The 18,836-nt window shown below is 38.2% G+C and overlaps 1 protein-coding gene and 1 pseudogene across 4 annotated transcripts in view; one reads left to right on the plus strand and one right to left on the minus strand.

Annotated features, from left to right (window-relative positions):
• The window catches only part of LOC139934697 (CD109 antigen-like), a 106,430-nt gene that overhangs the window by 63,614 nt on the left and 23,980 nt on the right, over positions 1-18,836 (minus strand). For all 4 annotated transcript variants that reach the window (XM_071929061.1, XM_071929058.1, XM_071929060.1 and 1 more), the window contains 7 exons: positions 15,892-16,020; positions 14,636-14,675; positions 13,106-13,190; positions 12,497-12,593; positions 10,069-10,305; positions 9,369-9,566; positions 8,295-8,414 (listed from right to left, as the gene is read on the minus strand). In XM_071929061.1, coding sequence (XP_071785162.1) covers positions 8,295-8,414; positions 9,369-9,566; positions 10,069-10,305; positions 12,497-12,593; positions 13,106-13,190; positions 14,636-14,675; positions 15,892-16,020 — 906 coding nt within the window. The remainder of the gene's footprint in view (positions 1-8,294; positions 8,415-9,368; positions 9,567-10,068; positions 10,306-12,496; positions 12,594-13,105; positions 13,191-14,635; positions 14,676-15,891; positions 16,021-18,836) is intronic.
• Positions 412-3,735, plus strand: LOC139934402 (uncharacterized; annotated as a pseudogene).

The raw sequence follows: 18,836 nt of genomic DNA on the forward strand, positions 1-18,836 counted from the left end.
TGCATCACACAGCTAACCGTAGTCTAGGTGTACTAGACTACGCCAGTGAGAATATCCTCTTGAGAAGTTACCATACCATATGGAGGGCAAGTGGCGTGATAAGATAGAGCGTTGGAGAGCTAACCATGGTGAAGCAAGCTACCCACCCTTTTCTGAGTTTGACGATTTTCTCAGAAGAGCAGCGAACAAGGCTAACATGCCGGAGCTTGAAGGTCTATCCAGAGGCAGAGAGAACAGCAGACCAAGTGGTCAATACACCAGTAGTTCTAACGCTAGGAAAGGCACGAATGCATCCGCTCAAGCATTTGCTACAACAGCTGTTCATGGTGACCAGTCCAGTTTTAGTCAGTGAAACGATGCATGCCTAGATAGAAAAAATTTCTTCTTCAGACACAACTTCTACTGACGACAATGCATGAACAAAATGCATGCACAACTAGCAATTGGATATTTGGTTTGGAAGTACTTGAACTTGAAAGAGAGCATGTGGTAAAGTTACCAGTCTGCTTCAAGCGTGACAATGTACCGGCCAAGCATTCCCAGATACCCAAGACAGAAGTTATCAATCAGTGGAGTCATCTCAAGAAGATTGCAGGAAAGCTAATGCCGTACGACTCCTCTATAGAGATCTCCTTGCTCATAGGGAGCAATTGCCCAAGTGTGGTTCGTCCGAGAGAAATACTGGCTTGAGGAGAAGATGACCCCTACCGTCAAAGGTCATTGCTAGTATGGGGTGTTATCGGCAGAGTATGCAAGTCTACAGTGAAAAATCATGAGGCCTTTTGTAATAAGACAACGGCGCCTGAGACGTACCATCACTTTGCGTACGGTACCAAAGTACACATGTAAAAGAGATATTTGACCCGGAGAAAGTTCTTCGAACCCTCGAGTCTGATTTCCAAGAGAAAAGTCCATACAGACAGCCATATTCCGTCGATGACCAAGCTTTCATGAACATCCTGGAGAATGGGACGACCAGAAGACACGACAGCCACTATGAGATGCTGCTCTCATTGAAAACATCTAACTTATCAATGCCAGACAATAGAAGATTAGCAGAGAAACAGTGGCTTCAACCCCAGGCTAGATTTAGAAAAATACCAAAGCTCTTCATCGACTACCAAACCTTCATGAAGGATGTTGTCACCGAGTGTGCAGAACGAGTCCCCAAAGACCGTTTGGGTGTCCATGATGGCAGAGTTAATTACATCCCTCACACTGGCGTCTATCATCCTAAGAAACCAGATAAGATCCGTGTTGTATTTGATTGTTCAGCAAGATTTGAAGGTGTCTCCCTCAATGACCATTTGCTTCAAGGACCCGACTTGATGAACCGGCTGATGGGTGTTCTTTGTAGATTGAGGTTGTTCCAGATATAAAGAGGAGGATGGGTATGGACAGTGCTCATACTTGAGACAGGTGAACGAGCAGAACCGTACGCACTAAGCCTTTGTCATCAGTAAGGCAAGAGTTACCCCCCTGAAGCAAGTGACAATTCCCAGGTTAGAGCTGACTGCAGTAACCATTTCTGCCACATTAAGTGAGTTCCTGCGAGCTGAGCTGTCGTACCAGCACGTCAAGGAATACTTTTGGACCGACAGCAAGATTGTACTTGAGTATGTAAAGAATGAAGCAAAGAGATTTCCTATCTACGTCGCCAATAGAGTTCAACAGATAAGAGAATCTACCGACCCAGAGTCTTGGCTGTATGTGAATACGGTTGACAACCCAGCAGATGAAGCATCTCGTGGTCTGACAGCCGAGCAACTGGTAGAGAACTGTAAGTGGTTGTCAGGTCCCTACTTCCTGTGGAAAGACGGCACATTTCAGTGTGAGCAGCCAGCAGATGCTTTGAAATTGGACAGCTCTGACCCAATGTAAGGAGTGTGACAGTTCTAGCAACCAAAACAGTAGACACCCAACAGTTTCAGAAAGGCTTTGAGATTTCCCGACTAGATCGCTTCTCCAGATGGCACCGAGCATGCATGGCTAATGCTCTATGTATACGTCTTAGAACCAGGTTGCACAGCAGAGGAGTGAACAGCTCTGACCCAATGTAAGGAGTGTGACAGTTCTAGCAACCAAAACAGTAGACACCAAACAGTTTCAGAAAGACTTTGAGATTTCCCGACTAGATTGCTTCTCCAGATGGCACCGAGCATGCATGGCTAATGCTCTATGTATACGTCTTAGAACCAGGTTGCACAGCAGAGGAGTGAAGCTACACGAGGCTAAAAGACAACCATTGGCCCCAGTCTCTGTCATTGAGCTTCAGAGCGCTGAGAAGTCTATCGTCAGAATCGTACAGCTAGAGCACTTTGCAGAAGAGCTGCAAGTACTGCAGAAACTTAAAGTGACAGGTGAAATTGTTGATCGTGACATAACAAGAGAAAAAAACAATGACATCAAGAAAACCAGTTCTCTCTATCGGCTAGACCCATATCTCGACGAGGAAGGTGTTCTTCGTGTTGGTGGCTGCATAGATCGAGCAAACATTTCGAGAGACATCAAGCATCCAATCATTTTACCACGCAAGAGTCATGTGACTGAGTTGCTGGTAAGACGCTATCATGAGAAGGTGAATCATATGGGAAGAGGAATAACTCACAATGAGATCAGGCAGAATGGTTATTGGGTGATTGGTGGTTCATCAGCAGTGTCCAATCTTATATCTAATTTTGTCACGTGCAGGAGGTTAAGAGGTTCTCTTCAGACGCAGAAGATGTCAGAGCTACCTGAAGGTAGGTTGAATCCTGCTCCCCCCTTTTCCTATTGTGCAGTTGACTACTTTGGACCTTTCTATATCAAGGAGAAAAAGAGTGAGGTCAAGCGATGGGGAGTTCTTTTTACATGTATGGCATCACGCAGTGTACATCTCGAGACGGTCAACTCCTTGACAGCTAGTGCCTTAATGCCCTGAGTAGGTTCCAGAGTCGTAGAGGCCCCATTCGTCAACTTCGTTCAGACCAAGGTACAACGTTTGTAGGTGCTCGGAATGAGTTTAAAGAGGCGTTGGAAAATATGGACCAGGACCGAGTTCAAGAGTACTTGTTGGAGAACAACTGTGAGTGGATCCAGTTCAAGATGAATGTTCCTCACTCCAGTCATATGGGCGGTGTTTGGGAGAGACAGATTGGTACTGTTCGTAATGTGCTTGAAACCCTACTCACCAAATCTGGAAGTCAGCTTGATGATGAAGCATTTAGAACCTTCATGACTGAAGTAGAGTGTATTGTCAACTCGAGGCCCCTCACTACAGAGAGTTTGTGTTCTCCAGATAGTCCTGAACCCCTCACACCTAACCACCTTTTGACGATGAAGCCCAAGATTGTTCTACCTCTGCCTGGTAAGTTCCAGCAAGAAGATTTGTATTCCCGCAGATGGTGGAGGCGAGTCCAGTATCTTGCCAACGAGTTCTGGCTAAGATGGAGAAAGGAGTTTCTACATCACCTCCAGCTGCATCAGAAGTGGGTGCGACCTGAGAAGAATCTGCAAGTAGGTGACGTTGTTATCTCCAAGGAGAAGGATGAGACTCGTAACCAGTGGCCCCTGGCTCGTGTTCAAGAGACGCTTCCATGTATCGATGGACGTGTGCGAAAGGTGAAGATTCTCATGGCAGATGGAGCGCTTGATAACCAGGGTAAACATCAACATTCTCCGTCCCTCTTGGAAAGACCAGTCCACAAGTTGGTTCTACTTCTATCAACTAAAGACTCTGAACATCAAGGTCAGTAAACCGTAAAACCATGTTAACCAGGAGACCAGAGAAGTCCCCGACAAGGAGCCTAACCAAGACGAAGATGTCACACCAGAGTATGAACACTTGAACTTTATAAGAACACTTAAGTTAAATCGTTTGGATTGTTTAGTAATGTTTAACTGCAAGGAACAGTTAGGAGAGCCATGTCACTGCAGCAGCATCGTGTGCAGTGAAGTTTATTTTAAAAGATGTTTCATTCAATGCTTCTAGGTATTTTTATATTTCCATCTAGAGAACACCTAGAGAAGTTTCCTTTAGGAAATCAAGAATTAATCATTCAGAGAAAGTCTAGTAGTGAAAGAGCCTGCTACATGTAAACAGTCAACCTCTATCCCACTAACTTCATGACCTTGTACACTGTACACATATGTGTGCAAGAGGGCACTAGGCAGTGTGTGTGGGTACAAGTGTTGCATTGTTTTAACCCATAAATAAAGGGCAGCCATCTTTATTGCACATGTGATTAGATTTCAAGCAACAAGTTATATTAGATCCATCTTCAGAAAGTTATCTCTGTCTTCAAGTTAATCACCCTTATTGGACTTCAAAGGCCCCAATTTGGTAAGCTATCTTTTCCTTGTTTATTTCTCATATTCATGAATCACCAGAGAAGGAATTTAGCGCATTTTAAGAGATTTTACAAGTTAAAAGTGAAAGTTGTGGAAAGCAAATCAAACCAGTTCTTTTTGTATCTTCTCAAGCAGCACAGTTTCAGCATTGTTTACAAATACATGTAGCTTCATTTATTGTAATTGTTGTACTTTATGCAAGTTTCTTATTAGTTTTTCTTGTTATCAATTAAATTTCCAGATTATAATCTCTTCTACTCTACTTCACATCTGGACAATTTGACAAGTGCCTCTGCGTCCCGTTTGTTGTGTTTGGTTTTGTGGAGTAGTCGCGAATAATAGTCTCTTGGGCACACCTTTGTTAGGTGTAATTATTCCTCATAAGTTTGGGAACATTTAGTTTGAAACTCCTCAGGGCACAAGTGAGTCCTGAGGCAGCAACAATGGGCATGCCACTTTTACATGATAACAAGCCACCCTTACCCTTACAGAAAACAAAATCTGGCTGTAATGAACCCTGTACTATCTTTAGAGACACTAGAGGCCTTATCAGGCAACTGAAAAAGGCCAAACTAACCATGCTTCATTATTTTGCTATTGTCTAAGTTTGTATGTTTTTGATACCTCCGTTCCTTTTTGGTGTCTTTTGGCCATTTTGTAAAGACCCCAATGAAAATAAGCCTAAGATATTGGCTTTTGTGGTTATCCTTGGATAGTTTTGTGCAGTAATTCATCTTGTTTTCTATTTTGTTTTATCTTATTTCATTGTCTTTTCTCCTGTTGTTGTGTATGTATCTTTGGCATGTTTGGCCATATTGATATCCCAATAAATTCAATCAATCAATCAATCAATCAATCAATCAATCAACCATCCCGTCACCGTTGGACATTAGCCACTTTTAGGCATACTGGGTTTATTATACAGAAACACCAGGGAACAATTTCATAGAGCTGCTTAAAACGCGCTATGAGCAATTCAATGGAGGGCTAGCTGTTAACAGAAGGCCTTGTGGACCTGAATTTTTCCAAAGTAAAACAACGGTCATAGTGCACTTTTAACGAAGGAGGTTTTCATAGGGTTAAAGGGTCTGGGTTCTTTTTGTGAGACACAAAACACGATGTCCACAGATTAAACTTACAACGTTTGAAATAATAATAACGATAAAGGAAACTTGTAATGCCCCATGTCTGTCACACGTGACACTCCTGGCGCAGGAACCCTAACTAAGCTAACAACTAAAGGAACTAATGAAACAAAATAAACAGAAGGAGAAGCAGCTGGAGAGAAGAGGTAGGTTTTGAGTTGGTTCTTGAACGTGTTGAAGGAAGTTTGCTTTCTTAAGTTTGATGGGGAGTGAGTTCCATAGGGAAGAACCAGACGGAGAAAAAGAGCGGTTTCCACTGGAGTGATGAGAGAGGGGTACTTGGAGAAGGTTTGTGTCAGAGGAGCTAAGGCGTCGGTTCGGTACAAGGAGAGTGGAAGAGTGGAGAGTGCGAAAAACCAGAACCAACACCTTGATTGAAAACTATTAGCTGATGTACAGGAAGCCAGTGAAGTGCATTGAGGACAGGGGATATGTGCGAAGAACTTCTGGTTAGTGTAACTAATCTGGCGGCGGAGTTCTGAGGGCGCCGAAGGCGATGTATTAGATAATCTGGTAGGTGAATCAGGATAGCGTTAGCAAAGTCCAGTCGAGAAGATATGAGCGAGTGAACCAAGCATTCAGTCGTCTTGCGAGTGAGGTACTTGCGGATGTGTGACAGATTATGCAGCTGAAAACGAACACCTTTGCAGATGGAGGAAATATGGCTATTGAGGGTCATCCCTGAATCAATGACAGCACCCAGGTTGCGGCACTTCTCCTTGAGGGTGATCTCCGAATCTTCGATATTGATGGGTTGGTTAGAGAGATTTTCCTCTGGGTGGCCTTGGAACCAAGGAGAATGAATTCGGTTTTGACATCTGACACACATTTTAGTGATTTTAGCGATTTAGTGCTGAAACCAGGTTGTCACCGGTTGGGGAGAATGAGATGAATATCTGACATTGAAGATAATGATAGAAGAAAGCTTTCCTTAAAATATTACTTACAGAGGTGCTGTAGTTTTTGAGAAATGAGTCAAAAAAATCAGGAAACTAGTTTTCTTCCTTGTGAGACAAACATTATTTTAGCATGTACAACCATTTTTTTGTGACACTGTTTTACTCATTTCTCAAAAAATACAGCACCTCATTCAAATAACATTTTCATGGAAGCTTTATTCTATCATTATCTTCAAACTGTGTAAGTTTAATATAAATCTTTAGACTTTAGGTTTTGTGCTACAAAAAGAATTCCAATCCTTTTTGGACACTATTGGTAATTGTCAAAGACTAGTCTTCACAGTTGGTGTACATGTAATTCAACATATGCCTTTCATAACAATGAAAGAAAAAACACCATTATTACACAAAGTTGTGTGCTTTCTGATGCTTGATTTCGAGACCTCCAATTCTAAACTTGAGGTGTCGAAATCAAATTCGTGGAAAATAACTTCTTTCTCAGAACTACATTTTTCTCATAATATTTTATACTACAAAAAAAGTAAGCACACAAAGTAAAAAAAATTGACGCCGGTGAATCATCAAAGCACCGGTGAATCACACATCATCAAAGCACCATACATTCTCGGGTAATCACGCAAAATGTCGCGTGGGTAGTGCAAGTTTAGCGCGTGGCGCTCCACGCGTGGGCCACGCCGTTGGTGGTCTTGGACCAAAGAAAATGGGGACCCAGACTTCTAAAAGGTTTAAGAACATTGTCTGGACTTTAACCAATCACAACTCAAGCAAAATAATGCAAACTTCCAATCACAGACACAAGTTGCCGAAACCTAATCACAGACACAAGATGCTGACACCTAATCACAGACACAAGATGCCGACGTTACAAAGTAATCAACTATGTACATGTACATGTATGGCGCCGGTAAATCAGGCATCATCAAAGCACGTACATTCTCGGGAAATCACGCAAAATGTCGCGTGGGTACTGCCAGTTTAGCGCAAGGCGCTCCACGCGTGGGCGTCGCAAAGATGGTATTGGACCAAAGAAAATATGGCGACGACGCAGACTTCTCAAAGGTTGAACCAAGTTGAACATTGTCTTGGCTTATAACCAATCACAACTCAAGCAATGCCAACTTCCAATCACAGACACAAGTTGCCGACTTCTAATCACAGACACAAGATGCCGACACCTAATTACAGACACAAGATGCCGACAGCGACTGGCATTTAATTTCACAACAATGAAAATACACATTGAGTCAATTTTTTTCATAATCAGACCGCCAACTTCATTTTAAAAGACCATTATTTAAACACCCAAAATAATCAACTACACATGTATGGCGCCGGTGAATCACGCAACATCAAAGCATCCTTCAATCTCAGTAATAACGGTGAATTACACCATCAAAGCAACCTTCATTATGGGGATAATCATGGGAATTGAGCGACATCAAAGCACTATTCATTCTCTAGTAATCACGCAAAATGTCGCGTGGGTTTTGCAAGTTTAGCGTGTGGCACTCACTCACGCGTGGAGTGCCACATTAATATACCGACGGCTATTTGACTTTTTTTCAAGACATGTTATCGCGCCAACCTCCACGCCCGTTTGCGCGCTAAATTTATCGCACGGCGTCTAGTTATTTTCAATCCGTACTGTATCAACCTCTCCCTATAACTTGTAATCAAGAAAGGTTTTATGTTTATAATTATTTTGAGTAATTATCAATAGTGTCCACTGCCTTTAAGCAGACAATTTTAAAGTTAGCAGGATGTACAAGTTTCATTGTGCTTAGCTACTTTTTGTGCATATGCAGCTCTATGAAATTGGGCCCTAGGCTCTGCATGTAGGAGTAACACCAAAAAAAAAACACTCTATGTAGAGCCTGCCCTCTATTGGCAGTATTCTTACCTGAAAGCTGGTTCCTTGTGCAATGATCTGCAGGAATTGGTTGCTAGGGGAAACTGCTGGAGATAGAGTCTCCCAAAGCTGCTGGGATGGGTCCTCATCAGTCTCGTAATAATACGTCACCTTGGAAACAAGCAATAATCAAACCATTTAATACTATTCTAACTTTATTGATCATTCTTCACTGAGGGATAAAAGTTAAACAGATGTAGTAATTGCATTGGGGATACAGAATATCCGTTCATTGATGTTGTGTGTTTACATCAGAGATGGATTTCACAAACAGTTAAGACTTACTCTTCCTAACTAACCTTGGGACTAGCTAAAGTCCTCCTAGGACTACATAGTTATAACTATCTTTGTGAAATTCCACCCCTGTGGTTTTTACTACTTCATTGTGTGCTTTTACTCTGGGGTATACATGTAAAATTAACTAACTATTTGTTTACTGATTCAAAGGTTTGCTGAAACTAGCTAGCCCTAATGTTGGCAATCTCCTTGCTTTGTCACTTTTGTTTGGGAGTGCAAGTCAGAAGCCAATCAACCTGTCGTGAAGCTGTATCACTTTCATTAATATGTTAGGTCACATAGGGGTCGTTCAGACATAGTACTGAAGTCGGTTGAAAGACAGTTTTAACTCAATCCGTTTAACTTTATGTGTCTGAACGCTCATAAAACTAACAGAATCGCGTTGAACCCGAATGAGTTAAAACTGTCGGTGAGGGTGATTAAACGCTAAACCACTTCAGGTTTAGAAAAGACCACATCCGGTTTCACTCTTAACAGATAACCCATTGCCCTCTGTAATCATTACATAAACACACCGTGGCCAATGAACAGGACAATAAACCGGATGTTAGAGTAATGGGGTCATACTTGCTTTGACCTCTTTAAACCAAAGATAAACCATATCGCATTTAACTCTGTGCTGTCTGGACGCAAGGGGAACAACTTTTTACGACCACCTCGAAAGTTAAACCGTGTCTAACTCAGTACGCTGTCTGAACATACCCATAAAGTGTGCATACAAGGTTTGATTTCACAGTGGGTTAATTAAAAGGTTGAATCTAGACTTACTAGATAAGCAGCGCTACTGGAATCAGCAGGGAAGGTGAAATCTAGTTTGAGTATTCCATTCTCTGGTATAGATACTTCATTGATCATATCAGTAACTTGCGGCACGGAATCCCCAACTTGATGTCTCCTTGTCACAACGAGTTTGCCTTGGCGCTCTGCTGCGGTGAGTGGACTGTCATCGACATGAGTAACTGACACCTATTACATGGACACAAACATAATAAAGTATGAAACATATTCGTTTAAAGCACCATGCAATGGTTTATAAGGTGTTGTGGCACAATAAAACCAGAAACATCGGGGCGAACCCTTTCTCTTTTTTTTAAGTGCACTGGGTTCTTTTCCATGTTTTACAATAACACACAAGACCAACGGCTTTAAGTCCCATCCGAAGGACTATCCATCATGTTAAAGTGTTTTGCTTAAGGACACAAGTGTCACGACTGGGACTCAAACCCACACTCTGCTGACCGGAAACACCAAAGTTTGAGTCCGGTGCTCTTAACTGCTAGGCCATGACACACTATAAGCCAACATCATTTCACATGATAACCAGCGTTCTCACTTAACAGTGATCTGCCGGCCAAATGCCAGTTAAAACATTTTTGAAAACCTTCTGATCAATAATTTTCTCATTAATGCACCATTTCTACAACTGTATGGAATAAGTTTGCATCATGAACAAATGAAAGATACCTACATAGGCTGTGTACATGAGACCAGGCTTGAACTGTGATGGATTACCAGGTAATGCCGTCACTTTGATTGGCTTCGCATAATAAGTCAGGACACCAGATCCACTCTGAACAATCCCTGTTAGAGATTCGGTCACATTGGCATTAACTTTCAAAAGATATTCATCGTAAAATCCAGATTCATACATGTAGAGGGACACCAGCTCCTCTTTAGTTATTCGGATCTCAACATCATTGTCAATCTGTTGGGGATAGAAACAAATATACACAAATGTATGTAAGCAAAAAACAATCTCAAAAATACTAATAATTATGTATATAGTTAAAGGCAGTGGACACTATTGGTAATTACTCAAAATGATTTTTAGCATAAAAACTTACTTGGTAACGAGTAATGGGGAGAGGTTGGTAGTATAAACACCATGTGTGTATCTTCTACTTGCCAGGTAGATTTTGTTCTTAAGAGAACTGTCTTTCTTGTTTTAACTACCGCAGATTAGATTATCGGTAGTTCGGGAGACTTCGGGAGACTTCTCAGCTCTAAAAAGAGCTGTCCTGTTTTTTAATACTGCCTGGCCTGGGTAGAAGGTAGAATATAGGCCAGTACTACTACTTTAGCCTTAACTTCACTACCGCGGAGTGAGATCCTATTTAGTCTTAACGTCCAAGTTTACTAGCTTGCTCTAGTTCTCGTCAGAAGACTGTTACATATAACTATGTAGTTTTTATACAGCACTATCACACCTGAGATCATCTAGCGCTCATTTATTTTCTATAAGGTATGTAGAACAAAATGTTCAAAATATAAGACCCATTAATTTACAAATGTACATACTTGGGTGATCGCTTACAATATCAGTGACCCTCCTGTCCACACGAGGTATGGCACAACTCTTCGTTTTGAATCTGACTTCAAATACCTTGGATCCTGGATCAACTCCAGTGAAAAAGACCTGAAGATTCGAAAAGGACAGGCGTGGTCTGTGCTCCACAGCATGAAAAAGGTGCGGTCATCAACGCTGAGTGCTCGGCTGAAAAGATCACTACTTGTCGCAACAGTGGAGTCAGTGCTACTATACATAGCTGAGACCTGGACCCTTACCACTAAGATGGAGAAGTCTAGTGATGGCTGTAACACCAGGATGCTGCGTATGGCCCTACATGTAAACATCCCCTGGCAGGACTACATGAGAAACTCCAATCTGTATGCTGGCTGGCCAAAGGCTACTGAGAAGATCCGTGAACACCGCCCCAAGCTTGCTGGGCACTATGTCCGCCACTCGGAGCTTGCCGCTTGCCCAACCATCCTCTGGGAGCCCACCCAAGGCAAGGCTTCGTGAGGGAGAAGATGTCTCTCCTTTGTAGACACACTGAAACGAGACACCGGCGCTGAGGAACTACGCTCCTGCATGCTGGACCGGAACATCTGGAGAAAAATCACTGAGCAGGCTCGAGCTTCTAGATGGCGCTCGACTTGACTAGATGGCGCTCGACTTGATTGATTGAATTTACATACATGTAGCACCATGCAATGGTTCACGGGGTCCTCGGTGCAATCTGCAGCCGACCAAACAATATCATTGTGGGTGGTTGGTGTCATAAATTTCATGTACAATGAACTGCACTATTGCAACCCTGAACACACAGTTTATTTTGGCACGTTACATGTAACAGTGACATGAAAATGGCACAAGGTGCATAAAATACTCGGGTCAGTTCTGTTAAAAACATAGTTATATATAAGAACTGGAGGGCGCACTGGTGTTGCTTCTTGCACAAACGCAACGGGACCGCAAGGAGCCACGCGCGCCATTCTGCACGCGCCTTGAATATGAAGAATACGTTGGAGTTTGTGTTTATTGACCCTGACGCGATGCTGTTTTTTGTCAACTTACAAAATGGCCGCACAAACACACGCTAAGCAATGCCTGCTTGTTCAACTTAGAAAATGGCCGCCTGCGCGCAAACGGGGCGCGTATATAGGCCAGTGCGCCCTCTAGTTCTTATATATAACTATATGGTTAAAAATCACATATGTGTGAATGAAACTGCTCCCCTTTACCTTACTGAGATTATAACTCCTTACCAGCCGAATCGCACACTCATTGCTCCAGCTCAGATACAAAGATTCTCACTAACCCTCAAACCAGATACACTTCATCTTCCAATGGTTTTTCTGTAGCTACTCCAAACCTCTTTAACAATCTTCCTTATCAAATATGTCATGCTATTTCACTTTAAAGTGTTGCTTAAAACTAACCTTGTTCAGACTTATTTCACTTACTAGTAAGCGATATATATTTCATTCTCATGCCTTTAATTGTTGATTGCTTTAATATTGTTATGGTAAAACGTTGCGATACCTTTTCAGTGTATAATTTTTTTTAATAAATGCTTAGATTAAAATTACATTATTATTATTATTTTTTTTACCTCAGCCGTATAACGGAGTGTTGCTGGTTTCAAATCCCGAGATAACGGCGTCACTTCCAACGAGGCACGCCCTTTCACCGGCTCGCCATATGTGTACCTGATTTATAAATCAAAGCATTCAACCAAATTGAATCAAGTCTGAATATAACATTTATTCAATGTTTCAATTTATCTGTATGTTGGTTAGTCTAATAAGCATGGGTAAGTCTGTAGCACTGAATAATCGGGCTAGCTAGCTATCAATAAATTAATCCATCAATCATCAATCAAGCAATCAATCAATAATCAATCAATCAATCAAGCGTTCAAACAATTATAACCAATCAACTTATTAGCCAACTCATAAATTGATCAACAAATTATTCAATCCATAGGTTTTTAGTAGTCTGCCACTACTTTTTAAACCAACTCAATACATTAATTTCAATGCATTTCAGTGTCTCTGTGGACATGCAGTATTTTCCTCAAACATCTGCAGCTAAGCTCTCCATGTTCTTCTCTTCTCAAACTGGCTACAGGACTGCAACCATGGTAACCCACAAATTCAAGGTTCTTTTAAAAGTCATCAGAGAATCGGATGACAATTGGTGCCACATTGGATTTACTTACTTGGCTTTAACCCTAACAATAACAAAGGCGTCTTCTTCTACGAAGTACGGCGGGACTAGGATGTTAACCTCAAACTTTGGTAAAACTGAAAGTCAAACAAAGTTTTGGTATTATTAATATTTTAGAAAATGAGCTACCCAGACACCATGAGACACAGATCTCAATCTAAACGAGACTCAACAACTCACGCGGGACAAAGCAACCTGGCACCAATTCATCAACTGCTTCTAGTATTCCGTCCAAGGACGAAGGATGATGATGATGAATATTATTAGACATCATCCTGTCTCCTTCAAAGATATTGTTTCAAGCTGTTTCAATGTACATGTGTGTATATGAAAATGTGTACTTTTATCTGAGCTCACATTCTATTGACAAGATACATGAATGAGATACACACCTGTGTTGCTACACAACTATATTCAGACACCCCTACAATTGTTTGCTCCTAACCCTAATCCCAACTTTCACCTAGAGTGTAAATCATGAGACAGAGGGGTTATTTACAAGTAGGGTTGTCTGAGAATAGGTGTGTCAGAACAAAGGGTTGTCAAAATGCAGGTGTCACAACACAGGGATGTAGGAACATAGGGGTTTGGCAAATAAGGGGTTTGAGATATGAGGGTGCCGGAACACGGTGGTGTCGGAACAAAGGGGTGGCATTACATAGGGTTGAAGGAACATGGGTGTGCTTGACTAAAAGGGAAGGTACACGTTTGGTAATTATTCAAAACAAATGTTAATTCAAAAACTGACTTGTTATACATGTAGGGCAGTGGAGAGCTGTTGATAGTATAAAACATTGTGGGAAACAACTCCCTCTGAAGTAATGTAGTTTTTGAGAAAGAGGTAATTTCTCCCTAAAATAATAAAAGACCTCTAGTTAGAAGTCTTTTATTCTTATCTTAAAGCACACAAAATCGTCCAACATGGGTGTTTTTACTCTCAATTTTCTCACAACTTTGATGACCAATTGAGCCAAAATTTTCACAGGCTTTTGTTATTTTATAGTTATGATGGGATACATGTACAAGTGAGAAGACTGGTCTTTGACAATTACCAAACATGTACCTTCCCTTTAATATGATTCAAACTGGGAATAATAATAAAAAACATCTATTCGTGGAATCCCACCTGAGATAACTTTTTGATTTCAAGCAGGAAGCGGGAAATGTTCAATGCTTTCCAACTTTTATCTGTGAATGGCAAACAATTTTTTAGCACTCCACTTTTGCTAACAGAAATGGCTGTAAAAGAAACGTTCCAACACTTATGTAGTCACCTCGTCATCGAATGCCAAACTGCCATAAACAGCAAAGTCAATACACGCAAGTAAACATTGAAATGTACAAAGGCGTACAGTATGTTGTAAAATTATACACACAATTGTTTGAGACTGAGGTAGGCCCTACTTAGCTTTTTTTTTTTTTTTTTGGGGGGGGGCATTGATGCTACTGGATGTCCACATAAATCAACTCCAGGACTCAAAATAATTTTACTTTAAAATTTTAGTTTCAAGGGAATGCTTACCATACTCATCAATAGTGATTATGTGGTCCTTTTTCTCATTCTGAATAAACAAATACATAAATAAATAAATACAATTATTTCAAATTGAAATACGTACAGATGTTCTTTTTTCTATTGTGGTATTTAAAACAATAATAAATACATGTAGGTAAAACAACCAAAAACTTGATTTATTATAGTACAATTATTACAGGATGCTACCACAAACATTTCTAGATTGTACCAAAAATCCAAAGACTGCAAACCTTACTAGATTGTATTCTTATTTTGCTGGGTAGATTATGTTCCGCTTACTGTTCCATTCAAAATTACATGGAAACAGAGTTACCCAGCAAGGAATTTTCATTTACAAGGTTCTTGTGTATTTTTTGTCTGACACAAAAGTACACAGATTCACATTAAATAATGGTTTAAAGATATGATAGAAAGCTTTCCTTGAGGTGCTGTAGTTTTGGGGAAATTAGTTTTAAAAAATCCCTAAAATAATTTTCGTCTCAGTGAGACAAAAATAATTTTAGCATGTCACGTACAACAGATTTACGCAACTCTTACGAAAAACTTACTCTGAGATTTTCACTCATTTCCTCAAAAATATGACGACTACATGTAATGAAGCTGAGAAAATAGAATTAGCTGTTGCAAACAACTTACCAACCAAATGGACCTAAAGTATAAATGCAAAAAAAAACAGTTAAAGGCAGTGGACACAGTAATTGTCAAAGACTAGCCTTCACAGTTGGTGTATCTCAACATATGCATAAAATAACAAACCTGTGAAAATTTGAGCTCAATCGGTCATCGAACTTGCGAGATAATAATGAAAGAAAAAATACCCTTGTCACACGAAGTTGTGTGCGTTTAGATGGTTGATTTCGAGACCTCAAGTTCTAAACTTGAGGTCTTGAAATCAAATTCGTGGAAAATTACTTCTTTCTCGAAAACTATGGCACTTCAGAGGGAGCCATTTCTTACAATGTTTTATACCATCAACCTCTCCCCATTACTCGTGATCAAGAAAGATTTTACGCTAATAATTATTTTGAGTAATTACCAATAGTGTCCACTGCCTTTAATGGCCTAATGAAGCTGAAACTTCAACAGGAAATCTATACTACATGTACATGTACATACATGTACATCTTTGTGCACAGCCGGTAGGGATTGGTGTCTTGACCGAAACCTTGATCTACCAAAGGTAGCAACACTCTTATTGCAGAATCGACGCCTAGATGTAATTGGGACGTTGAGTTACTCACTTTTGCTGTGATTGAGATGACCCAATCACCAAGTACTGGGTTATCGGACATGACTGTTTCCCCTGATACCACACCATGGTCAGCATTCTGTAAATCACTCCATTGCTTGACAAGGATCTGATTTGGGTCCTGTAGAAAAACAAGTCAATCGTTTGGGTTTGAACTAAGAGAAATTTATTAACATGCAAGTGCTCTACTATCTGAGCTGTCTGGTTCCACTAGGTTGGCAGTTTCCCTTTTTCGTCAACATCTTTTAAGGGTGCAAGTTAGAAGCCATTCATAATGTAACTGCCATGTAACCAGGAGTGCATTTTGCGACCCCAAACAGAAACATTGGTCATCGGTTGAACGTTTGCAAGAGTTCGGTTGAGCGCGGTTACGATGCTGTTCAGACCAACCGGTAACGGACTTGTGGACTCAGTTGGGGTGTCGTGGCCAAGCAGATAAGAGCACTGAACTCAAGCTCTGGTGCTTCTGTTCAGCAGAGTGTGAGTTCGAATCCCGGTCATGACACTTGTGTCCTTGAGCAGGATACTTAACTATAATTGCTTCTCTCCACCCAGGGGTAAATGGGTACATGTGAGGGCAGAGATGGTTCTTGTGATTGATTTAGCCAGGTAGCGCATAATACTGTTGCACAGGCTGTAAACTCCCCACCAGGGAGCTGAGATGACGTTTTACGGAGTGATTTAAGGCCCAGTGACCAGGGGTAATAATGTGAAGCGCTTTGGGACTCCCTTCGGGTGTGAAAAGCGCTATATGAAAACGGGTCATTATCATTATCATTATCATTATCATTATCATTATCATTATCATTATCATTATCATTATCATTATCATTATCATTATCATTATCATTATCATTATCATTATCATTATCATTATCATTATCATTATCATTATCATTATCATTATCATTATCATTATCATTATCATTATCATTATCATTATCATTATCATTATCATTATCATTATCATTATCATTATCATTATCATTATCATTATCATTATCATTATCATTATCATTATCATTATCATTATCATTATCATTATCATTATCATTATCATTATCATTATCATTATCATTATCATTATCATTATCATTATCATTATCATTATCATTATCATTATCATTATCATTATCATTATCATTATCATTATCATTATCATTATCATTATCATTATCATTATCATTATCATTATCATTATCATTATCATTATCATTATCATTATCATTATCATTATCATTATCATTATCATTATCATTATCATTATCATTATCATTATCATTATCATTATCATTATCATTATCATTATCATTATCATTATCATTATCATTATCATTATCATTATCATTATCATTATCATTATCATTATCATTATCATTATCATTATCATTATCATTATCATTATCATTATCATTATCATTATCATTATCATTATCATTATCATTATCATTATCATTATCATTATCATTATCATTATCATTATCATTATCATTATCATTATCATTATCATTATCATTATCATTATCATTATCATTATCATTATCATTATCATTATCATTATCATTATCATTATCATTATCATTATCATTATCATTATCATTATCATTATCATTATCATTATCATTATCATTATCATTATCATTATCATTATCATTATCATTATCATTATCATTATCATTATCATTATCATTATCATTATCATTATCATTATCATTATCATTATCATTATCATTATCATTATCATTATCATTATCATTATCATTATCATTATCATTATCATTATCATTATCATTATCATTATCATTATCATTATCATTATCATTATCATTATCATTATCATTATCATTATCATTATCATTATCATTATCATTATCATTATCATTATCATTATCATTATCATTATCATTATCATTATCATTATCATTATCATTATCATTATCATTATCATTATCATTATCATTATCATTATCATTATCATTATCATTATCATTATCATTATCATTATCATTATCATTATCATTATCATTATCATTATCATTATCATTATCATTATCATTATCATTATCATTATCATTATCATTATCATTATCATTATCATTATCATTATCATTATCATTATCATTATCATTATCATTATCATTATCATTATCATTATCATTATCATTATCATTATCATTATCATTATCATTATCATTATCATTATCATTATCATTATCATTATCATTATCATTATCATTATCATTATCATTATCATTATCATTATCATTATCATTATCATTATCATTATCATTATCATTATCATTATCATTATCATTATCATTATCATTATCATTATCATTATCATTATCATTATCATTATCATTATCATTATCATTATCATTATCATTATCATTATCATTATCATTATCATTATCATTATCATTATCATTATCATTATCATTATCATTATCATTATCATTATCATTATCATTATCATTATCATTATCATTATCATTATCATTATCATTATCATTATCATTATCATTATCATTATCATTATCATTATCATTATCATTATCATTATCATTATCATTATCATTATCATTATCATTATCATTATCATTATCATTATCATTATCATTATCATTATCATTATCATTATCATTATCATTATCATTATCATTATCATTATCATTATCATTATCATTATCATTATCATTATCATTATCATTATCATTATCATTATCATTATCATTATCATTATCATTATCATTATCATTATCATTATCATTATCATTATCATTATCATTATCATTATCATTATCATTATCATTATCATTATCATTATCATTATCATTATCATTATCATTATCATTATCATTATCATTATCATTATCATTATCATTATCATTATCATTATCATTATCATTATCATTATCATTATCATTATCATTATCA

This window comes from Asterias amurensis, chromosome 3 (genome assembly GCF_032118995.1).
Source record: "Asterias amurensis chromosome 3, ASM3211899v1".
Lineage (NCBI taxonomy): Eukaryota > Metazoa > Echinodermata > Asteroidea > Forcipulatida > Asteriidae > Asterias > Asterias amurensis.